The sequence below is a fragment of the Pangasianodon hypophthalmus genome, chromosome 11 (genome assembly GCF_027358585.1).
Source record: "Pangasianodon hypophthalmus isolate fPanHyp1 chromosome 11, fPanHyp1.pri, whole genome shotgun sequence".
Classification (NCBI taxonomy): Eukaryota; Metazoa; Chordata; class Actinopteri; order Siluriformes; family Pangasiidae; genus Pangasianodon; species Pangasianodon hypophthalmus.
In genome coordinates this window covers 19,910,211-19,935,702 of record NC_069720.1, presented here as the reverse complement: position 1 = coordinate 19,935,702, position 25,492 = coordinate 19,910,211, and the positions used below count along the sequence as shown (strand labels likewise).

General features: G+C 36.5%; 1 protein-coding gene and 1 long non-coding RNA gene across 3 annotated transcripts; both read left to right on the top strand.

Annotated features, from left to right (window-relative positions):
* Positions 1 to 1,503: 1,503 nt before the first annotated feature.
* On the top strand, positions 1,504 to 2,149 carry LOC113542828 (uncharacterized). The gene is made up of 3 exons (XR_003404358.3): positions 1,504 to 1,771; positions 1,856 to 2,023; positions 2,135 to 2,149. It is a non-coding gene; the product is annotated as an uncharacterized LOC113542828 (long non-coding RNA).
* A 9,029-nt stretch (positions 2,150 to 11,178) lies between these two features.
* LOC113534186 (excitatory amino acid transporter 1) lies at positions 11,179 to 25,421 on the top strand. Of its 2 annotated transcripts, XM_034308941.2 has the most exons (11): positions 11,179 to 12,207; positions 13,780 to 13,889; positions 18,487 to 18,747; positions 18,920 to 19,057; positions 19,759 to 19,966; positions 20,059 to 20,101; positions 20,205 to 20,521; positions 21,153 to 21,386; positions 21,878 to 22,072; positions 22,285 to 22,419; positions 22,700 to 25,421. In XM_034308941.2, exons 3-11 carry the CDS (start codon positions 18,630 to 18,632, stop codon positions 22,896 to 22,898), a joined length of 1,587 nt encoding a protein of 528 aa, XP_034164832.1. In that variant the 5' UTR covers positions 11,179 to 12,207; positions 13,780 to 13,889; positions 18,487 to 18,629; the 3' UTR covers positions 22,899 to 25,421. The 2 variants fall into 2 exon arrangements, with proteins under 2 accessions (XP_034164832.1, XP_034164833.1); XM_034308942.2 differs by lacking the exon at positions 13,780 to 13,889 and having other exon boundaries at positions 12,059 to 12,207.
* The last annotated feature ends 71 nt before the right edge of the window (positions 25,422 to 25,492 follow it).

Genomic DNA, 25,492 nt, shown 5'->3' with positions numbered 1-25,492 from the left:
CCTCATGCATTTTTGTCTTTAAATTTATGTTTTCATCTAGAAGATATAAAACTCTACTGTATGGTTGAGATGTCTGTTCATGGTAAATCTTTATATTTTCAGTACTATTTCATGAGCATTTTTCACTAATAAATATACCTTAGCCTTTGTTAGTAGGTCTTGGATATATTTCATAGTTACTAGGGTAATACCAAAATTATTTAAAAAGTCTGTTTAGAAATAATGCATACACTTGTATTGGTATATTATGGTCAATATAATTTCCAGGCCATTTTCAGTGATTTTAATTCAGTTTTATTCAGGCGTGAAGTCTTAATTCGTAATATTCTCAATAAATTCAACAAATTTCAGTAAATTTAATTAATACAGCAATTCAAAAGCATTTTGCACAAAAGGAACATTTTTCACAACAGATATCTTGTAAGCTTTGTAAATTTTCTAATTTCATTTATCTCCCATGAATTACAATTTTGTTTAGTCATTTTACTTTCAGGTACAATGTGATTATTTAAGATATTTTCAGTAAATTCAATAAATTACAGTAAATTCATTCACCTTATTACAGTAATTTGATTAGTACAATTGATTAAATAGAACTGAAAACAAATGATTAAAATTATATAATGATAATATATATTATAATTACTTATATAATTATATAATTATTGTAATATTTATGAAATTGTATTTAAAATCCCATTAATTGTTTCATTTTGATGTTTACTAAATAAAATGTTCCCATGACCATCCTTATAATCCACTCACAGATCCCCTTCTCCTTACAAAAAGAAAGAAAGCACTGTGAGCTCAACAACATCGAAAGGCCTAGAAGACCACGGAAGACAACTAAAGTGGATGATCGCAGAATCCTTTCCTTGGTGAAGAAAAACCCCTTCACAACATCAACAGAAGTCAAGAATACTCTGGAGAAGGTAGGAGTATCATTATCAAAATCTACAATCAAAAGACATGAATGTAAATACAGACGGTTTACAACAAGGTGCAAACCACTGGTAACATTCAAGAACAGGAAAACTAGATTAGACTTTGCCAGAAAATATCTAAAAAAGCCTCCCACGTTCTGAAATAAGATTCTTTGGACTGATGAAACCAAGATTAACTTGTACCAGAATGATGGGAAGAGAAAAGTATGGTGAAAGAAAGGAACAGCTCATGATTCAAAGTATACCACATAATGTGTCATAGATAGATAGATAGATAGATAGATAGATATACTTTATTGATCCCATGAGGGAAATTCTTGTGTTATTGTGTCACTCTTGTGTATTTGATAATGTATTTTTTTTTCATACACATTCCACTAGAGTACATCATGTTAGTTGTGTGTGTGTGTGTGTGAGAGAGAGAGAGAGAGAGAGACACAGAGAAAGAGGGGGGTCTGTATGTATTGTTCTTCATAATAAAGCAAAGAAAATATACATAGATATATACATACATACAGTTACACACGAGTTTGGAAAATTATGGCATATGCTATATTTCTATTGGTTAGCCTCTGTCCTGTTCTCAGCAACATCATGGTTTGAGCCCTACTTCCTTGATTTCTTGTCTGACCCTATTATTTTAATGACTCACCAGCAACTTTCTTCCTTTCGTGTGACTGACTGAAGTGTGGAAACTGCTGCTGTCACTTGAAAACTGAAAAGCCCGATCTCCCCATGCCAACAGCAGACAAGGGAGTGGGGCAGAAGACATGTGGGAAGATTGCTCTCTCATCTCCTCCTTTTGACAGATTTTTTTCCCACTGAAAGTAAGGTCTACCTTACGGTTAGAGATGTCAATTAAAGAATTAAAGATATGTCATAACATAGTTATATTTTGTTCTGCCAACCAGAAAAACTTGGCTTCTTCATCATTGGTAGGATCCTGTGTGCTGAGAGTAAGAGGCGTGTTATTGCAATTGCTGAAAACCATAAACGGCAGAAGCTCCCCCAAAGGGTGCATAAGAGCAGTGGATTTTCAGAGACTGAGCAACATTCTCTATTCTTCAGAGACTGCCAAGGTACCCCACACATTTTATCCCAGCTCGGGAAATGTTTACATACAAAAGTATAAGATTAATTTAATGATAGATCTCAAAGCGTATGTTTTATTCTGCTTCATGTAAAATCAGATTACAAAGAGCAGCAATGAAGCTTTGTGTCCTCTGTTTTCTCCTGCTTCTGGCATGCATGTATCCAAGTTTGGCACAAGGTAGGTAACCACATCTGCACCATTCTTTTGTAATGATTAACATGTGTTTTGGGGTTTAAAGTGTGCTGTCTGTATTGTGCCATTCCAAAAGCCATCAAGATGTTTTATAGTATTGTGCATAAAAAAAAATACTAAATTTGTTTTTGGGAATATTTTTGGGGACATTGCCGCATGAACATTCAGCTGAAAATATTATGCAGCTCAAAGAATCAGTATGCCATTTTATCAGTAGAGTTCAATGAAGATTAATATTATCCCCATTTTGTAACAGGTTCTTATGAAGATTGCTGCCTAAAGTATAGTAAAGAGCCTAAAATGCAAATCAAAAAAAAAATTACGGGCTATAAACTTCAGAAGACTGATGGAGGATGCAACATGCCCGCTGTTGTGTAAGTTCTGTTTTTTTTTTTTCGATGCAACTCAGAGAAATGAATAAACTTCTCAAAATTCAGACTGAACCTCCAAAGGGAGAGGGTATTCTATTTCTTGTAATGAAGGTCAACATGTTATTCTATGATATTTTAGTACAACTGTCATGTCATTAATATATCAGTTGATAGATTGAGGTTTAATAATATTGTCTTCTATATGTTTCCAAAAAGGTTCACTGTTGCACGTAAGAAAATAGAGAAACTTTGTTCTGACCCCAAACAACTCTGGGTGCAAAATCTGCAGAAAAAATTTTTTAACTGAAAGTGCTCCAGAAGACAAGGTGGAAAGCAATTCAAATCATTCCTACTGTTTTCATCTGTTTGTATGGTGATAATGATTTTAAAAAATGCAGTTAAAATAGTTTGAGCTAAGTGTTAGCTTAACCTTAATACCCTAAATGCATTACTCTTTATAAGAAGTTCAGAGCTATGTTTAAAATTTTTATCACAGATGGTTTTAAGTGCACATGACATTTTCTTTACGCATCACAATGAATGTTTTATGTATTTGACTGTATTCTTCTGCAGTTCAGTGTTTGCAGATTAATGCAGTGTAAATATTAGACTTGCTTGTTTTATATTCTGTGTTTCCTGTAAATGTTGTGCTGTTACACTCCTAATTAAGTGCTCAGTACTTTCTGGTGTCAAGACATTTGTAGAACCTATTAGTTTTTGTTTGTTTGTTTGTTTGTTTTGTGTTATTATTAAAAACTTTTTTCATTTTTTTTATATTTGATAAATATTTTTGATGATATTTTTTTTTTCATAAACATTCCACTACAGTACATCATGTTAGTTGTGTGTGTGTGTGTGTGAGAGAGAGACAGAGAGTGACAGAGAAAGAGGGGAGTCTGTATGTATTGTTCTTCATAATAAAGTGAAGAAAATATTTCCTTAAGATTTGTCTGTGATATTATTCAAATAATTCCAAATTATTTATTTCAGTGATAAGACATTTAAAAAGCACCACAGAAAAAGAGCACACCAGTCCAACATTAATACACATCACAATCAGCTCCAGAATTTATAAAACTGATCAAAAAAATGAATATGCAAAATGAAGAATGATCTGGGCTAGGTTTCCCAAAAGCATTGCTAAGTTACTACCCTCAGTTGCTGTTTGTTTGTGGGTCTGTCTGCCTTCGGTTTTGTTTTCAGTAAGTGAAAAGCATGGCCTCAATTGGGATGAGGCCATCGGACATTTAAGAACATTTAATTTCTTTGCCTTAAGAAGCCCTTGGGTTGCTTTTGCGGTATGTTCTGGGTCATTACCCAGCTGTACTGTAAAGCACAGTCCTATCAGTTTTGCAGCATTTGACTGAATCTGAGCAGAAAGTATAGCTTTATACACTTCAGAATTCATCCTGATACTTCCATCAGCGGTCACATAATCAATAAACACCAGTGACCCAGTTCCACTGGCAGCCATACATGCCCATGCCATAACACTGCCTCCACCATGTCTGACAGATGATGTCTCTTCCCATCATTCTGGTACAATTTAATCTTGGTTTCATCTGTCCAAAGACTCTTATTCCAGAACTGAGCATGCTTTTTTAGATGTTTTCTGGCAAAGTCTAATCTGGCCTTTCTGAGTGTTACCAGTCATTTTGCATCTTGAGGTAAACCGTCTGTATTTACATTCATGAAGGTGTCTCTTGATTGTAGACTTTGACAATGATACGCCTACCTTCTCCAGAGTATACCTGACTTAGCTAGATGTTGTGAATTGTGAATCATCCACTTTAGTTGTTTTCTGTGGTCTTCTAGGCCTTTTGGTGTTGCTGAGCTCTCCAGTGCATTCCTTCTTTTTTAGAATGTACCAAATTGTTGAGTTGATCTGTTTTGTTTTTTCCCATGAACAGAGTTCCCATGAACAGTTACCAAATGCAAATTCAAAGCTTGGAATCAACTCCAGACCTTTTATCTCCATAATTTGTCATGATATAATGAGGAAACACTCCACACTTGGCCATGAAACCACTTATCGGTCAATTGTCCAATTACTTTTGAGCCTGTGAAAATGTAGGGACTATGTAAAAATGCCTGCAATTCCTAAACAGTTAATGCAATATTTTTGTTAAACCCCTTGAATCAAAGCTACACTTCAATCACATCTTGATTGCTTCATTTCAAATCCATCTGACCACATCTCACTTTGGTTCCACTGATATTTGATCACGCTTTGAGTTCATGGGCTGCATTTTCTTGGTTTTTCTCAAAAAGAGCTTCTTTCATGCAAATTTTACAACATGTTTTTATTGAGGTGGTATTTAATAGTGCATTTTGAACTTCGACAACATCAGGAATTTGTTCAACCGTGCAATTCTGATACTGTGATCTTTGGATTCTTCTTCACCTTGCACAACATCCTTCTCACTGTGAGGGAAAATGCAATCCCCCATTTGGTGAATTTTCTGTTCCAGACCTTTGAAACCTTGAAAATTTTTATTATGCCCTTGATTATGCTTACTGAAATCTTTAACTATTTAGGTATTTTTTTATATCCTTTAACTGTCGTGTTCAGGTCCACAGCTATCTGTGTCTGATGTGTTCAGAGTTGTTCGGTGGTAGTGATGGATGACAAAGTGAGTTTATTATGGGTGCAACATCATGTTTGGTCAAAGAAAACCATAATTTTTCTAGAAACTAAAAGCAATATTCTTTAGTGGTGTCAGTCATAGTGTCATTTAAGTTCTTAAAAGCTCTAATTTGTGTCTGGGTCTGAACTTGTAACCAGTGAAAAGTCATTTAAGTCCAAACTGAAAACATAAAAAAAAATTAAAACGTACTTCAAAGTAAAATGGGCCAAGGAAGACTGAACATGCAACCACTGCTGGCCATTGTATCTGAACTTGTTAAAGCTGGACTTTGATCATTTAGTGGATGAGAAATTTGTGAGGAGAAAATAAGTAAAAAGCCAGTCACCTAAGGTAAGACTGCCTTCTTCATAGCACATAGGTTACTCAAATACTCATAATAGATGTGTAATGTACCTACTGATTGCGGGACAGTCAGGGATCCATACATTGGTTCATGCAATTTTTGAATATTCTTTTGATCAATTTCAATGATTCTGGAGTTGATTAGAAATTGTATTCATTTGTTGTAAAACCAAGAAAACCATTCCAATCTTGATTATTGACCTAGAAACATGGTCAAACCTGAGAAGCCAAGTGGAACAACACACTGACAACATTGCAAGGAGGTCCCAGTAATATGAACCAAATAATGCATATTAATTGTAACTTTGGGGTTTATTGTTTTATGCGAGAGAGTGTTTTCTGTTAGAGAGCATTTGCTGGGTTTGTGTGTAAAAGGCTTAAGACATATTTAAATGTTTAATACATCAGTTACAAGAAGAAGTTGCCCAATATGAAAGGTTGCACAATAAGAACACTATTTTACGGGAATGTTTATGTCCAAACATTTTTCATAGGAAATACTCACTGGTCTCATATGGACAAGTTCTGTCTGTATGCTTGTTATAAATTTCAGCATGAGAAAATCTGTTGTGTTTTGCAGTGATAAAGTATAGTGTATTGTTGCCACTTTCTTGCATTTGATTGGATTTTTAATTAGGAAATCTCAGTACTCTGTTGTACTACTGTGTTAACTGTCTTCCAGTTCTTTATAGCTCATTAACTCATTATTATTCCCTCATCAGAGGCAGACATATCAGACTCATTTCCTGTAATGTTCTGTGATACATAACACTGGCATTGATTTCAAGCTGTTCTGCATGTTAGTACATGCTGTGACATCCTGATGGGGGGAGTACCCTGACCAGTTTATCTTTTCCTCAGTCATCAATCCTCTGCTTCTTCAGCGTGGGATACAGAAGCCTGTACTCGCTTGAGGGGATTGGATTACAAAAAGTTTTTTTTTTTTTTTTCCCTCTGGGTTTAATGCTACTAATTTTCCTAATCTATCATCAAATCCAGCAGGCTTTACATGGAGGAATTTTAATCTTTGGTACAAACAACCAATGAACATTTTTTTCGTTATACCTTATAAACTTCATATAAGTTCTAATTTATTGTAATCTTATTTACCATAAATATAAGACATGATTGCACAAATTTATTTCACCCACCAGTGAGCATGGTATGTGTGAGTAATTGTGATTAAGCAATATGTTCTGACTAACAGCATTCAAATAAACTACTCTCACTTTTATGGGGGAACCAAATGTAGAGACATGTCCTAATGTCCTCACTCATGCGTGGTGTCTGATGTTCTCATGACTCCAGTAAATTGAATGCCAACTATGCTGTCACTTATTTAAGCAATATCACATGAGCAAGAGTGCAGTTATCCTGTATATCGGCATTGCTGTGATTCGCCACATGCACGAGCCGGCAGGGCGAATGGTGTAAGTAATATCACCCGTGCTGACATTCAGTATAACCGCAGGATTGCTCCAGTAGCGGGCCACACACACTTCATAGCATGTCAGCTAGCATGTCTCGCTAGCTAGCTCACATTGATTTGTACACTCCTGTTAAAATTGGCCTCCCTTCTTCCTTTTCATCTTCATCTGACGAGCTTTCACGTTTTAAACCAGAAGTTTTATTCCTGAAAAGTATTGTTTGCCATGTCTGCTGATGATGTCACTAACACTACTGTAGTAACAGTTTCGAACTAGGAAGTGGATTTTTTTTGTGTCAAACACAGATGAGTGGATACACACAGTGAAACATCCCATTGTGGTTATAGGAAATATAGCCACTCTTGAAACACAGCTCGACCAATCAAATTAGCGGACTGGAACTAACTGACTTTCTAGAATGTTGTAGGCACCAAAAACAGCAATAAAACTTTATTTTTGTCAAAACCGCACTATTTAGTCACTTAAGTAAAAAGTATAAGTCTCAACTTCACAACTTTTTGACATTGTTTCAGATATGAAGTCTACAAACTGTCCTACAGATATTCTACCTTCAGATATTTTTAAAGAGGCTTTTCCAGCTTTAAGTGTGGTTGTTACTGCTATTATTAATAGCTCCCTAGAAAATGGAATTGTACCAGCCACTTTTAAACATGCTGTGGTTCAGCCTCTGTTGAAAAGGCATAATCCTGATCAACATGATCTGAATAATTACAGGCCGATCTCCAAGCTATCTTTTATTTCAAAAGTATTGGAAAAAGTTGTTTATTCTCAGATCTCTTTGTACTTGCGTACTTTCAACATTTTTGATACATTTCAGTCTGGTTTTAGAGAACTCCACAGTACTGAATCTGCTTTGTTAAATGTCACCAAAGATATTTTACTCTCTCTTGACCCTGGCTCCTGCTTGATCTAAGTGCAGCTTTTGACACAGTGGACCATGAGATCATTTTGAAAAGACTGAATCATATTGTTGGGTTTCAGGGATCTGTGTTGAAGTGGTTTGCTTCTTATCTTAAGGGGAGAACCTTTTCAATTAATATAGGGAATTGTTTCTCACCACATGCACAAATATCTTATGGTGTTCCCCAGGGTTCCATTTTGGGACCTCTTCTATTTGCTCTATACATGGGCCCTTGAGCCACATTATCCAGAAGCATAACTTATCATATCATTGTTATGCTGACGACACGCAACTTTATTTTCCTGTTAGTACAAACGACAGCTGTTCGGTGCAAAATCTATTTGATTGTCTCAGTGACATTAAATGCTGGATGGACATGAATTTTTTGCAGTTGAACAGTGATAAAACTGAAATTGGTATTGTTAATCAGTTAGGTACGCTGTCTTCCAGTGTGCGTGATTGCGTCAAAAACCTTGGTGTTATTCTAGATCCTTCATTGTGTTTTGATAAGCAGATTAATGCTGTTGTTAAAAGCAGCTGCTTTCAGCTGAGATCAGTTGCTAAAATCAGAAAGAAGATGCTGTCTAAGCAGGATCTGGAAACTGTTATTCACACATTTATAACATCAAGGTTGGACTACTGTAACTCCCTTTATTTGGGGCTGCCTAAGACTGCTCTAGATCGCCTGCAAATGGTGCAAAATGCAGCGGCCAGACTTTTGAAGTGTGAGCACATTACTCCTTTCCGCATTGAAATTTTATTATTTGTTTTTAAAGCTTTGCATGGGCTTGCTCCACCATACATATGTGATCTCCTTAGTCTGTACACTGCTCCAAGATCTCTTCGATCATCAAGTCAATTACTCCTTTCAGTACCACGTTCACGTTCCAAAACCAAGAGTGACTGTGCTTTCTCAGTGGCTGCTCCCAGGCTTTGGAACAGTCTGCCTTCTCATATAAGATCATCCTCCTCTATTGCTATGTTGAAATCCTCCTTGAAGACTCACTTTTATTCTTTATCTTTTAATTCAGATTAGATTAGATTTCAGCCTGGAAAATGTCCCTTATGTTTTTTGTGTATAAATTTGCTTTATACAACTTGCACAGCACTTTGGTTTCAACTTCAGTTGTTTTAAAATGTGCTTTATAAATGAATAAACTAAACTAAACTAAACATAAATAATACAGTTTGTGTGAACTTAACTTTAGGTCATGTACAAATCTAAGGCTAGCAAAGACTTGCCAGTTTGTACCTTTGCTTCTTGATACTCTCTCCAGAAAACGTTTCAGCAGATATTGACAGATATGTGTGTGCTGTGTGCTGTGTGCTTGTCTGTGCATGTGAATATTGCAAAAGCTTTATTCAATGGAATTCATAAAAAAGTTACAAGCAAAAACTCAAACACAGCACAATGTCTATTGAGACATTGTCCTCGCGTCTATCAGATCAGATAGAAAGTGAAAGAAACCTTTAGTTTAATTTTGTTTAATATTATTCAGTCTTTTATTTGGCAGAGCCCCTAGAGTTGAGGTCAAGGCAAACAAACTAAAAGAACAAGGGAGTAAGTAAAGTCCAGAGCCTGCATAGAGTCTGGTAATCTTCAAAGGGGCTAAACTAGGACAGGATCAGGATCAAAAATAAAAAGTCAAATCCAGATATCTAGACAAAGAATAATACAGCTTAGTAACATCAACTGTAAAAAGCAGGCGCAAGACTCCGTAAAGATCTTTTTTAGAGTCTGGGAGATTTGTGTGATTATGAACAGGTGTGCTTGATCAGGCGTCCGGTGATTGTGAACGGCATAGTTCATGGTTTCAGAAAGTTGATGGGATGAAATCATGTCCCTAATATACACATTTCCATTAAATTAATAGTATTTTGCTGGTACAGAAATGTGCAGTTTGCTTTTTTTTTTTTTTTTTTATAAATACAGGATATAGGTGTAATTTATAAAACAGAATAGACCGCTTTGGTGTCTGTAAACAAAAAGATATATGCATGCAACCTGAAGCTACTTGGTTATAATCTGCCTGAAGAATCTATCACGAATTTTATTTAGGAATTGGATTGATATTAGTGAAACTGTTATCCAAATATTATTATGGATTACCACTAAAAGAGTGCTATTTTGGATAAACTAACACTTTCAAATAGTGTTCGTTATGGCTTGACATGCTGTCAGTGGCTAAATGATGCTAAGCAGTGGTCTAGCCTGCAATGACCAGACATACACATTTATATATCTCAGAAATTCTGTGCATTTATACTAGAAAGAGGTTGAAGGCATACAAGCCTCTTGATGCTTACAACTTGTATGTATGTGGGCATGTTCAAGGTGCAATGTCTTACGCTGTTTATGTTTATGTTTTATTACAATATCAATGATGTCGTAGTACTGAAAGCTGAGGTGCTGCCCATACCAATGCAATAAACTCATTTGTAAGCTAAACAAAGTTAGCTTGCTAAACTTGTCCATTATAGGCAACTCCTTAGTAAGAACGTGACCTAGCTATCTAGCTTTAGCTAGCTAGTTTCTTGATATAAATTTTAGGTGACCTTTATACCTTTGTTAAAGCAATATAAATTAGGCATGTTAGTTAACTAGCAAGCTAAGCCTGTTAAATTCTTAGTCAGCGAGCTGATATGACCGTTAGCTGGAATGAAATGGAAACCACGAAGATGGAACTCGTCAGACCAATTATCCCTTCTAACTGGTTATAACCACAACCATCCTCTGTTGGCTTGGAAAGGTGTCTAATTCTATAGTATGTGGTAAAAACGAATGTGTTTATGAACACGTTTCCAATTCTGACACAGCGTAATAACTGGTTGTGCCATCTTTAGCAGCAACAACTGCAACCAAATGCTTGAGGTATTGCCACAGCATCTCAACGGCATCTCAACGGCATCTGACATTTGAGCCATTTAGAGGTTGTAGGATCTGAAGTGAACAGGCAAGGAAAGCAAAGAAGCCATAAAGCTAGGAATCCTGCTTCCAGACTTTGCAGACCCAAGTTAATTACCACTTGTTTACTGATTGCTGGATTTCAACTGCCCTGTCAACAATCACCAACTGATAGGACATCCCTGACCAGAGGACGAACCCTCTTAGCAAAGAGGAACCTCTGTCAAACTTGTTGATCTAGATCGCTGGCTAAGACCAGATGGCTCACCCAACATGATGCTAAAACTGATAACTACAGAATAGGGGGGGGGGGGGGGACTCACCCAAGGACCCTCATGGAATGAGACCTTTGTTCTCCCCAGGAACACAAAGTTTACCACCCTTCACACATTCCACAGAACCCAGCTTTAACAGACTGCATAAGGCTACTTTACATCTCCTACAAGGACAATGACTTTTAAGATGATGCACCATAGTTTGGAAACTTGTTGCCTCTTTTAATGTCATTCCGTATGTGTGTCATGCTTATAGCCACCAGGTCATTATAATGCTTTTTGATCGTTTAACAGGGACCATAGTGTTCGTGTGTGTATCAATAACAGCAGGTATGTCATGTTTGGTATGTGTGTGATCACTATTGAATTTCCTAAGGGTTGGTATAATGTAAAGTTGAGTACGATGTATTACATGCATGTTACCAAATTCCTTAACAAAGTTCTAAATTAACCTTATGCAAAGTTTGCAAAGCACATAACTCAGAGACCAGAGTGTTAATTAGTGTCAGAGGAGGAGAATACAGTTTACACCCTGCCCCAAGATCCTGCTGATTGGAGCAAACACTTTGGGGTCAGCCCAACCGGAAAGGGTTAAAACCCCCTGACACAAAGGAAACTCTGAGTCTCATCCTATCCATCCTTGAGAGAGTCCAAAACATCTTTGGAGTCTCATCCACAACACCTCTGCAAGAGTCTCATCCTATCCATCTTTGAGAGAATCCAACACATCTTTGGAGTCTCATCCACTACATCTCTGCAAGAGTCTCCATCCACATCTGAAGGAAGTCTCATCAACCAAGAGCTTTAGACGTTCATCACGAGGAGATCAGGCTTGCTCCGAGACTCCGCAACCAGACCGGTTCTTGCAAAGCCTCCAACTGTCGCCTTCGCACCGCTGTGAACCATTCTTCAAAGTTTCGCAACCCGCCTATGAGACTCCGCCGGGTTCGCGCCTCACTCTGTTTATCTTCCTCATTGGTCTTTCGAGACGCTACATAAGGCCAACCAGACCGCCGACCAATCAACATCGCCGGAAACCCCTTCCAAACAACAACGCAACGAGGGAATCCCTGGCAACACAAACGCAAGTATAGTACCTCCAGATTCTCGCTGAACTGGTGCATTTAATACAAGTTTAAAGCCCTTCTAAACGAAGCGAATGTTAAATCAAACTCATAAGTTGATGGTTCATTCAGGTCATGGTCTGAGAAACTGCTAGTAACTTGGAATTTCATTCACTCTCTCTTCAAAGCCATTTTCACCCCTGTTTGTGTGGGTGTGTGTGTGTGTGTGTTTGTGTTAGATTAGTTTCTGTGTTGTTAGAATAGTAATAAAGTCTCGTCTGATTTTATAAAGGCCAGTGTCTTGTGTCTCTGTGCTTCAAATTTATTGCCTTAAACTGCCGATCTTGTTACTGTGCTCTTAATATAGTGTTTCACTATATTTAGGATATTATTGCCGGTGGCCACGGAGGTAATATCCCATATACAATTAATAAATACACTCATTTCAACTTATCGCTGGACGAATAGTTGATCAGCTATTAAAATATTAAGTTTACAAATTTCTCCTTTTGAGCTGATCTGCTATTCTCCTACATATTTTGGTGGAGAATACAACAGCTTAACCTAAACAGCTAATTTCCTTACATATTGGTAGAGAATACATCAGCTTAATCTAATTGAGCTAAATTTTCCCTACAAGGTGCTCTTCTTATTGTCTTGTTGCATAACTCAACTGCGCTTGAGTTGCAGATCACGGACTGATGGTAAGATATTCTCTATCAGGATTTTCTAGTAGAGAGAGCAGCAAAGCATTCCCACACTATTACATTACTAGTGGCTGTACGCCAGATGTAGCGGGAGCCATGTCTTCCAAAAATGTTCCACTTTTGACTCAGCAGTTAAAAGAGCATTATCCCAAAAGGCTTGTGGGTCATCAGGGTGGTTTTTTTTTTTTGGCAAACGTGAGATGAACCTTTATGTTCCTCCTGGTTAGCAGTCATTTTTCAGCTTGCAACTCTCCCATGGATATTCATGTAGGTTTTCCGCTCTTGGGAGGAATTTTGATAGTCTGTCCTCATTTATCTTCTGGGAAGATTAATGACTGTTTTGAGTTTTCCCCATTTGTAAATAATGGCTCTCAATGTGGTTTCGTCAAGTCCCAGAAATGGCTTTGTAACCCTTTCCAGACTGATTGTTTCTTTCTCATCTCTTTTCTGGAATTTCTATTGATCATGGCATAGTGTGCTGCTTGCTGAGATCTTTTAACTTCACATTGCTGGAAAGGTTCTATTTAAGTGACATTTAAATTCAACAGGGCTGGCAGTAATCAAGTCTGGGTGTGTCTGGCCTAATTGAGCCCAAATGTTAATTAAATTTGGATAATAGTTTGATTAAGTAACTAAGGGGGCAATTACTTTTTCACACAGGGCCAGTTGATTGTTGAATAACTTTTTTCCTTCAATAAATCAAATGATCATTTAAAAAAACTTTATTTCATGTTTATTCAGGTTGTTTTTGTCTTATTTTAAATTTTCTTTGAAGATCAGAAACAAATAGGTGTGACAATATGCGAAAAGAGAAGAAATCAGGAAGAAGCAACTGCTTTTTCACAGTCTTGTATGAGCTGATGCCACAGTGAGGCTGTTTTTTTTCTAGCAATTTCATCTCAGGCTTCAGGAAGTCATGCAGGAAGACTCGCTGAACTTTCTTTAGCTTCTTACTTTAGACAGCAGGGTGAGGACAGAGTGTAGGCCAATTTCAGTTGGGTAAGTCTTACTTTGCTTCATTTCTAAAGAAATATACCCTAATACTGTTTATGTTGGCATAAATGTTTTGTTTCAACTTTGGGGAAATGGACTGGAGAACTCGTTATATGATACAGTTGCATGTAGCATACACACATGCTACTGTATCCTCTAAGTTGCAACTTCCTGTATATTAAATGTGCACTGTAATACAACAATGTTTTGTAGCAGCTCTTTATTGGCTACTGAACCCTAAAGCACTTGTATTTAGGACTTGTATTTGAGCTAACCTGGTTTCTAAAGTGGTTAAAACAGAGGCATTATCTATCATCTATTTCATGAACACATGACATGCAGAGATACGGATGTACTGAATGCAAGTACTGACACGTGGAACAGCAACATCTTTTTGTAGAATGCAGAATTTGTTGCGCTGTCTTATTACATTTCTATTTCAAAAATCATCTTAGTAGAGAAAAAAAGGGGACAAGGAGATTGTACCTGCACTAAGATGCCAAACCATCAAATCTAAACAATTTAGGGGAAATTTACAGTGCAGATCCGTGTGACTTGGCAGCCAAGGATTGAGGATATGATTCTGACATGTCTAAAGTTTGCCTGTCTTCATCTGGCAGGGTATTGGTGCAGTTCTGTGTACACAGGCATTCAGGTCAAAAAAATGAAGAAAGTGGTTGCAGCAGAGTCAAGTGTATAAAAATGTTCTTTTCCTTGCTTTTACTTGAAGTTAAAAGCAGCTCACGATTCAGTCCAAATGGCCACCAGGCGGCAGTAGTTACAACTGTCTGTGTTTTGGCAGGGTCATTTCATACAAAACTCAGCTGTCTGCTAAGACTCTGATTCATTAGACAGCACTAGACATCAAGCACACATGGCCTTCAGTTTCAGACACATCACAACATATCAACAGTCAAAACAAATGGTTGTTCATTTGGCAAGAAGTCATCATGTCATAACATCAACCACAGACAACCATATAACTATTTTTCATGTATATAAGGTGTATGAAAAATCAGTCATGTATATGAGCTAAATTGTGATGAAAACTAGATGTGTATCTCTATTACATAATTATTTAATTAGGTCATTTAATTAGGTACTTTATATTCTCATCCAGAGGTAGATCAGTCTAGTTTATCTATTATATCTGTTATATTTGGAGTTGAAAGTATCACGATGAGGACAAAAATTTAATTGCTGTATAGAGAGTTGACCCTGAATAGTAGCGATGTCACACAATGCCACTATCTGTATCTGTATCTGTTTAGGTCTCAAAATATCAGTATCTGTATCTGTTTTCAACTTTATATCCGAAATTGGCATGGCCTAAACCTGACAGGATGTGTGTGTTTGTTTAAAAAAAACAGAGGTAGAAATGCCAGCTCTTACAGTTCTTCAACCTCAGCTACATCACTACAGTTCATCACTGGTCTTAACTAGAGTGATGCGTGGGACTGTTTTTTTTTTTTTTTTATCCTGCTCATGCAGCAGTTAGTTTTGTTTGTACTTGCCGAAGTAATTTCTAATGAATTTAGTTGGTTCTATATCCCAAAATATAAACAACCAGTAGTCTAATCTAAACTCTTAGCAGGCAGTTACTCATGCTGTGTTTGACTACAGGTCATAAATTGTAATTCCCAACCGCCAACCAAGAAAAGACAAAGAAAATGCCCCCTCAAAACTCGAAACAGAATTCCTACTCATGAGCTCAAGGTAGTCTTCTCAGTTGCGTGTTCCTCCAAGTTCAGGGAGTCAAATCATCATGGCTGCATCATCAGAAGTAAACAAAGTAGCACTTTTTACATTAATTGATGCTATATATACAATTATTTGTTTTAGAGCATACAGGCATTCCCTTGTTAAATCTATAACATTGACTACACAGTTTGCTGTTTGTGGAGAATATATACATCACTCATCACAGTTAGTTGGCTAGCTTATTGTTAACAAAAGATGAACATGAAGGCGTCCATGTTTTTTTTTTTCCCCACTTTGTACTGCGAATGCACAAAGGTTGAAAAATGACATCATCACAAACTCTGACTTACTAATTCCAAGGTATGTCAAATGCAGCATCCGGGTGCGTTCATGTTAATGAATGTGGTGTTTATTTTCCCCGAGCTTCATATCTGACTGCTCATTCACGCCTGCATGAAAGTAAAAACCTCCCGCTCATGCCACTTTTTGCTGCGTCCCAAAGGATCTCAGTCCCAATGCACAACTTTAGTCTCAAGATGCCCTGTGAACCTTTCTAAAATAATAATAATAATAATAATAATGCTTCCTATTCATGTTTGTTTTTGTGTTTAACATGCATTATTTGTTCATTCTGAATAATGTATTTGTACTGGGTTACATAACTACTGCATAGATCCAGCATTGGGACAAGGGGCAATGATACACACTCCTTTTTTATGCTGATTTGAGACTGGTTTTGGGTTTGCTACCCAGTTATATTTAACATTACAGGGGTTTGGTGTTCTTGGTCAGTGCTAAAGGGCAACCTTTACCCAGTATTGCCCAGCGTGTGGTCAAGGGGAGGGAGAATGGACCTTCTGATGGTCAGGTCAGGGGAGATGACAGACTGTTTCATGTTTATCAGCACATGAATGTAGCAGAGTGCCACCAATCGAAAGCTCAGACTTGAACTCTTCTACGAATTACAGTTCTATTCCTTCATAGGCGGCAAGTAACAGCAACATCTTAAAATCATGAGTGGTAAGTGGACATGGTGAAGTTGGTTTATGCTGGGTAGTACTTAATCTGAAAATAAAACATTTAAACAAAAAAATTTAAATGTATGATTTAATTGTGGATCTTTGCAATATGTTGGTTTCATTGTTACATGTTTAAATTCATTTAGCTAATTCTGAGCTACCTTATAATATGATGTGGTCATTCTTACATATAATTTATTTAATAATCTAACTGGGATATTCATACATATGTAACTTACATACAACTGTACATAATTGTGCATGTATTGTCAGTGTGATCTTCAGTTACCCATGGAATTCTGGTGATTTAAGAGGCTCGGGTATCTGAGACATACCACCTCTCTAAGCAGTTACACTGAACTCAACACATTGTGCACTGTAGATGAATCAATAGCACTTGAAAATAAATTGAGTTTGTTTAACTTAGCTGTAATGTGCATGTCTTCAATGTGGACTGTGTAGCCAATCTGTAGTCCCCCATAATGAAATTGATTTTACTAGCTACTAGAAAACAATATCTAGCTAACTACTCTAGTGGAATTACTGTGAATTGGTGACTGACAACAAAATGTCTACATTACTGTCTCTAAACTCTTTAATGTGTGGTTTATTTTTTAAAAGACATTGCTGTTAATTTAAAGGATGTATTTTAATGATCACGATGATGATCCTGTTATTTGAATGTTTGTGAAGTAGTGCTATAAGAATAAAAAATATTGAAATTGTAGTAAGATAAGAGCGCCCAGTGATGCTGCAACAGCTATAGTACTACAAGAATTGATTCATACACTGATTGGGTGGCAGTCTTGCTCTAAATACTGTATGTTCATCTTCCTTATGGTATAAAGGTGAACTTTCTATACTGTACTTGATAAGCATAGATACAAAGCACTCTGTACTAAGCCGAGGGTACCGTACAAGTGGAGATACTGAGCATACTGTTGAGTATGACTTATAAGATGAAAAATAGCCAATTCAACATTTTTTATTATTTTTTTTTTATATTATTTTTCAATTATGAATAATGCAGTATTATTATTTTTTTTTAAATATTGCATAATTCATAACAATGGTTAGAAATATAAAGCAAGGTAAATGGAGATTAACACAAAAATAAATCTAAGAGAGTAAACAAGTTCTAACCTGGAAGTGTATATATATATATATATATATATATATATATATATATATATATATATATATATATATACATATATATATATATACAGAATTAAAGTAAACTAAGTTAAGAATACAATAATCATAAACTTATGGAAGAAGCTAGTGAACATAAGGCTAGAAAATGAAACAGGGCTTTAAAAAGGAGATCTATAAACGATCTTGTGCAACCCACAGTGTAACAGGTTAACTTGTCCAATCATTTCCGCAAAGGGCTAGTTTGGTTTCAGGTATTCATTCCAGCTAAGTAGGAGCAAACTTGAATTGACTCCTCAGTCACTTGAAAACCAAGCCTAATTGATTACACAAGTGGCATAAGGAGTGATCATGCTTAGAAGAAATGAAGTACCACAGAGGTAGTGTGAATACGGAAATTTGTTTAAGGACAGACAACCACACTCTCAAGAGTTAAAGCAATTTCTTCACAGTGGCAACTTGGCAGTGCTGGGAATTGAACTCACAACATTCCGATCAGTAGTGCAATGTCCTAACTATATTCTTGTAAATCAAAAAAATAAAAATAAACAGGAGGAATGGGTAAATATGCTGGCCTGAACCAAATGTACCAAATGTACCTGAAATGACTGTAACCATTGGTAGAAATAGGGATACTGCATACTGCTCAGATAAACACCCAGATAAACATGATTTTCAGACGTTTCACTCAAGTTCTTTTCTATATTTCTACCTTTATTCTTGATCAGTTTCTCATGAAACCTGCCTCCTTGACCAAGTCTTTGAGTTGATTATAAATGAGAAGCCCCCAAACAGCAACAGCCTCTTTCTTAACGAAGACTCTGAGAAGCGCCCACACCCTGAGAAGGACCTTCACTGGTTGCACAGAGCCATGCAGAAACAAGTGTCTGGAACCAAAGTCAGGATGTGCTCCATTAACCGAAATGCCATCAAGGCATTCCTGCATCGCAACTCCTTTGTGCTCTTCACTGTGGGAGCAGTTGTAGTAGGTAATATTTACCAAAACAGTATTACTTAGACACCCATTTTTTTAAATTAAGACATACTAACACATACAGTATGTAATAGTTCTGGTGTTTTAGGAAGTCACTGAGCAATAAATATCAAGTGGCAGCTTGGTGAAGTTAAATTTCATGTTAAGACTTACTCTTTGTTGTTCAGGAATAATTTTGGGATTTGCTGTGCGACCTCAAAACTTATCATTGAGAGAAATAAAGTATTTATCCTTCCCTGGGGAGCTACTGATGAGGATGTTACAGATGATGGTCCTTCCACTCATTGTATCCAGTCTTGTTACAGGTAAATGGACAAAGTCAAGTAGAAAACTGTATACAGTATGATATGCCACTTTTTTTGTGGAATCCTGTCAACACTATATGGCCAAAAGTATGTGGACACCTGACCATCACATCCATATGTGCTTCTTCCCCAAACTGTTGCCACGAAGTCGGAAGCCCACAATCGTCTAGAAGACCCTTCTATGTTGTAGCTTTAAGAATTTCCCTTCACTGGACCTAAGAGGACCAAACCTGTTCCAGCATGACAATACTCCAGTGCACAAAGCGAGATCCATGAAGACATGGTTTGTCAAGGTTGGTGTTGAAGAACTCGAGTGGCCTGCACAGAGCCCTGACCTGAACCCCACTGAACACCTTTGGGATGAACTGGAGCGCAGACTGTGTGCCTGACCTCACTGAATGCACAAATCCCCACAGCCACGCTCCAAAGTCTAGTGGAAAGCCTTTCCAGAACAGTGGACTTTATTATAACAGCAAAGGAGAACTAAATCTGTGGAGTGGGATGTTCAAAAAGCATATATGGATGTGATTGGTAAGGTATCCATATACTTTTGGCCATATAGTAGTGTATGTTTCTAACAGACATCTTCATTCTCAAAAGAAGATCATAATTTAGACTGGTTTGGTTTACTTTGAGAGTCTGCTGCTCCTGCTTTATTACAATAAGTTTGTTGGAAATTTTTTCTTTTTTACTTTTACCAGGTATTTCATATTTGGACAGTAAAGCCACTGGAAAGATGGGAGTGCGGGCTATCATTTACTATATCGTGACTACCTTTATTGCTGTGTTTATTGGTATTGTCATGGTGACCATCATAAAACCTGGAAAAGGCAAAAGAGACACTCCAATGTCTACTAGTGGCAGAGCTGATTCGGTAACAGCTACTGATGCATTTCTTGATCTAATTAGGTAAAGAAAGCCACATGCTTCTATTTGGTATGTTGTTTGAAAATTTATTGTTGTGACATTATGCAAGCATGTTTTTTTTATTTTTCTTACAGAAATATGTTCCCTTCTAATTTAGTGGAAGCCTGCTTTAAACAGGTACAGAAATGGTGCTTATATATACTGTATGATGCTTCCCTACAATATGGCAGCATCTAGTCTGTCTTTACCTTAAAACTTTATACTTATTTATCTGTTCCAGTACAAAACACTTTACAAGAAATCTATTTTGACAAAGAACATCACTGTTATGGTGAATTTAAGTGGCATTGTTATTAATGCCACTGAGTCCAGCCAAATGGGAAATTACAGCACAGTCCTGCAGACCATCCAGGAGACAGTGGAGGAGATTATTCCAGTCTCTGGTTCCTCCAATGGAGTGAATGCTCTGGGTCTAGTGGTGTTCTCCATGTTCTTCGGCTTCGTGATTGGGAATATGAAGCAGCAGGGCCAGCCACTGAAGGATTTCTTTGACTGCCTCAATGATGCCATAATGCGCTTGGTAGCAATCATTATGTGGTGAGTATCAGCCTATGTTCTGTTATTAACTGATTCTATGTGGATCAGGTTTTGTGTATTCTGCCTTCCTGCAGCTCATGTTCCAGCAGAACTTGTTTCAGTCATTGGCTATTAATGATTAATGTGTTGAATTAGGTGTGTTAAAGGAGGATAAAGTCTGTGAATGCACACATAGCCAAAAAACAGAAAATATACTTCAGGATAGTTTTTTTTTTTGGACCAACTGCATTTTATATATACATATATATATATATATATATATATATATATATATATATATATATATATATATATATAAACATGTGTGACAGTCAAAGTCTCCAGAGGACCTGTGGCTGCTTCTGCAAGATGCTCAGTAAAACTTACAGCTAATTTCCTTATAAAACTGCACACACTGTACCTGAGACTACTTTTTTTTTTTAAAGCGGAGGATCATCACACCAAATATTGACTTTGTTTCATTTAATACTGTTTACTCCTCTTTATAGTATTTTTTTTTTATGTAGAAACATTTAATTTCATTCTTTGCATATATGTATACACATATATAATAATAATTCTATCTTAATGAGTAATATTTGGCACAGATTTTCTTTATCATTCTGTTATTTCTATTCACATTCTCTCTCAGGTATGCTCCAGTTGGGATCCTCTTTCTAATTGCTGGGAAGATTGTTGAAATGAAAGACCTATTACAGGTTGGAGGACAGCTGGGAATGTTCATGTTGTGTGTCATCATCGGTCTGCTTATCCACAGCCTCATTGCTCTGCCTCTACTTTTCTATTTGGGTACACGGAGGAACCCCTACACTTTCATCTCTGGTCTGCTCCAGGCTTTAGTTACAGCCTTTGGAACATCCTCAAGGTAGCAAAATGATCTTAATAATATGCAATGGAGCGCTATATTCATTAGAGAAAATAGGATATTTTATTGTTTAGAATTTGTTTTTATTATAGTGTTTATGGAGTTTCAGAAAGGACATTATAGTGAAATAATAATATAATATATAAAGGTAAATATCCCTGCTGAAAAATCCAGCTTGATCTGACCAGCTACCAAAACACAGGTCGAGCTGGTCAAGCTGGTAGACCATCTTTGCAAGCTGGTAAGTTATTTTCCAGCTTCCAAATTATTTGAATTAATTGATCAATAAATTATTTAGATTTTCTATTTTATCACAGTTGTGTTATTGTCTTAAAAATAACGTTAATTTTGTTGCATTAGTATCAGTCATTGAGAAACTCTTTCCTTTCTACCAGCACTAACCAACTGGCAACGATGGTCTACCAGTTGTGTTTTGCCAGCTGGACTTTTAAGCAGGGAAGGTATTAGGGGTTTAATATTTTTTTTTGTAGTTCAGCCACCCTTCCCATCACCTTCCGTTGCTTGGAGGAGAACAACCATGTGGACAAACGTGTAACACGCCTTGTTTTGCCTGTGGGAGCCACCATAAACATGGATGGTACAGCTTTATATGAAGCAGTGGCTGCCATTTTCATAGCCCAAGTTAATGACATGGACCTGAATTTTGGACAAATCCTTACCATCAGGTAACAATAACAAAGGCAATAAAAATAACAATATGTTATAAATTGGATCCATAGAGTTTTTGTTTTAGCCCAAGACAATAAACCAATAATGCTTAGTCTAGTTCTATCCATCAGTGCATATTTTGAATTTTGAGTCTGTTTCATACTTCATACATCACTTCTCAGGACACATTCCTGCTGTATTTTCTTACTGTTAAAATGTCATTTTCCAGTATCACAGCGACTGCTGCCAGCATTGGAGCAGCAGCCATTCCTCAGGCTGGTCTGGTAACCATGGTGATTGTATTGACATCCGTGGGACTGCCCACCGAGGACATAACACTCATCATTGCTGTGGATTGGATCCTGTAAGTCTTTACTAAATGTCACACTGAAGCATGCAGCTCCAGCAGAGAGCACTCTTGCAAAAGGTTATTGATACATAATGCAGGCACATAATCTGAGAGAATAGGAAATGTTCTAATAGCTATACAACCACCACCATACTGGCTGGACACTTATTTTGTTTTAGCCATTTTCAGAATTTTTCTGTCAGAACATTTTCCACACATTCTCTTTATAAAATCAAAGTTTATTGCAAAAACATCTCAGTGTTTATAACTTGTGTTACACTTTTCATTGAGACAGAGATCGCCTCAGAACCACTACCAATGTGCTGGGAGACTCCTTGGGAGCTGGTATTGTGGAACATCTATCAAGAGAGGAACTGCAGAACCTGGATACTGGGATCAGCAGCTCTGTGATTGAGGTCAATGAAAAACCTTACCAGCTCATCTGCCAGGAGGATGATTGTCTCAGACATCAAAAGAGTGAAACAACAATGTAATAATCATTATACTAAATAACATCTAGAACGGTATAGTGGTATTGTTTTAAGCTTTGGAAACAAGAGTATTTGTCAATGGTGGAAAACGCAAATACTTCAAGACAAAAACTACGTATGTTCTTACCAAGAACATTAAAAACCATATCAGCCATTTTGTAACAGGCACACAAAGAAATACTTGTTGAAAAATATTTTTATGTTAATTCCTATAGATTGGCTCACATTCAATGGAATTTCACTGATTTTTCTTTAATTCACCCATTAGATTAGGAGTTATGAAAGTCTACTGTCTAGTAACAGTAGAAGCGCCTTTTGAGCACAATGAACCAGTATTATAGTTTTACTTTTGCAACTACAAATTTAATGAATTTTGATTGTAAACTTTTCCAAGTGCTTAGATATGAAATTACAATCAAATATTTTTGGTATTTAGTTTCCCACACATTAGACAAGACAAGACCAAGACCATCACCTTCTACAAAAAATAAACAAACAAAACAACAAAATAAAATATATTACATATCCTTCACACATAGTTGGAAACGTTATTCTACATATTTTAGTAAAAAGCTCACAAAAGCTTAACCCATAGACACTCAGTTTATGGGTTAAGCTTTTAAACGAAAAACCCTGAGGACTGTGGTTCATGAGTGCGGTCTCTTTTATTGACGTATATTTTTGATCATCTTTTTGATAATTGTTGTAAAACAAGTTATCTTGATAAAACATCCCTGTGAAATTGCTGAAAATTTTAGCTCACATCTGACTGACAACAGGCAGTGAACTCCTGTTAATTCACTTTAGCAACTTAGTGACCGTGCGGTAACAAGTTTTGCATGTCTTCAGTTTTATACCTTCATAATGTCAAGAGTGGAAAGTCAAAAACAAGGTATGGGTTTGACCTTTTTATTAATTTTTTTGACATTTTAGCTCAGAGTAGTGTTGGTGATATCAATGTCTGGTTTTCATGCCAATTTCAAAGCTCTATTTCAAAAGATGACACCAACCCCTGTGGATATATTATGTCAACAAAACTCATTGTAATCCCTTGAGATAAAGGGAAAAGTTGGAGATGAAATTATGAACACTATATAGTGGAATTACAATGATAAATGTGTGTAACCATGTGGTTGAGCTCCCTGTGAGGCCTGATATTTCCAATGCTTTTTACACCAAATATGCTGTGGCTTGGTGTTATAGAAAAATAATCAACGAAAGGGAGGTGTAATGAGGCCTGATGCAACGTGGATATTTTTTAAAAATTATTTTCCAAGATTAAAACACCTCCTGAAGTGTTTTATTCCTCTTATACCACAGTAACTTTGCCAGTGATTTTAATTTTTAATTAATTAAAGTACAACACTTCTTTAACCATTTATAGTTACTATTGTTGTAATGTCGTGGAACATCGCAAAACAAGTTTGTTCCTGTTATCAATTATGTTAGAGCAGCTATAAACAGTCGTTCTCTCACGTTTTCTTCAAGTTAATAAGAGAGCAAAAATGCAACTTGTCATGTTACCAGGTGCAAAGCTCTCTATCCTGAAGACTTTCCTATGTGGAAAACCTAATGGAACACCTTTACCTCTGACTAATACAAAGCACAAACACTGGAGGCTCCTTCTAAAAGTGTTAAATAAATATCTCCTTATAGAAAACTTAAGCATATCAGCAATTAGATGTTTTTCTTTTTTTTTTTAAAGAACATTCTTTTAATCTGTATATTATTAGGCGTAAATTATATGCAGCATCTACCATACAAGCCCCTGTGAGTTACTACTGAAATGCTGGGGTAGTGGTAGCTACTGATCGGAAGGTTAAAGTGAGTTCAAATCCCAACACTACCAAGCTGCCACTGCTGGGCTTTGTGTCGCCAAAAATGTCCCATAAATGTAAATGTAAATGCTAATGTATTAGAATGAGTGCATTAATAATACTGTGTGATTTGCCTTACATCTGGCACTACTGTGAGAGCTGCTGTTAGCACGCTTTTCAGCCTAACTGTAAAGGAATTATGGCTGGATAGGTGATGGAAAACCTGTAGAATTTATTTGTGATGAACCCCCAAGAACAGGCTCTTTCCACTTTTCCTTTTCTCTTTTTATTGTCATTGTTGTCTTTCTAAAATAGGAATGATCATTTTTCAGACTGATACATTGATTTAAAGCATAAAAAAATCAACAAACAGACAGAAAGCTGTGTGTGTGTGTGTGTGTGTGTGTGTGTGTGTGTGTGTGTGTGTGTGTGTGTGAATTGCACAATTCTATATATATGGTTTGTTGACTGTAGAGAGTCTAAATGGAACTATCTTACATACGGAATATACAAAATTATGCTTTTTATTTTACTAGTAGTTTAAGCACATTCTGATGTGTTCTTTGTTTTAAAAAAGCTAATAATTCAGTGGCAAACTTCAGGATGTGGCCTTGTACATGTACTTGCATGCTGATGGTTAATAGCTGGATATTTTGTTCTTAACACTTTTATTTTGAAAGGCTGTGAAATAAACAGAACTTTTCTGTGTTCTTTTTTGTGTTAGTACAATCCAGTATATAAATATGTAAATGATAAAAAAAAATGTACCTATGCAAAGTA

Coding starts and splice junctions, on each gene's coding strand:
- LOC113534186 (XM_034308941.2), top strand. CDS start 18,630: ATGCAGAAACAAGTGTCTGGAACCAAAGTCAGGATGTGCTCCATTAAC. Junction 20,522..21,152: donor TTGGTAGCAATCATTATGTG/GTGAGTATCAGC, acceptor ATTCTCTCTCAG/GTATGCTCCAGTTGGGATCC. Junction 21,387..21,877: donor GCCTTTGGAACATCCTCAAG/GTAGCAAAATGA, acceptor TTTTTTTTGTAG/TTCAGCCACCCTTCCCATCA.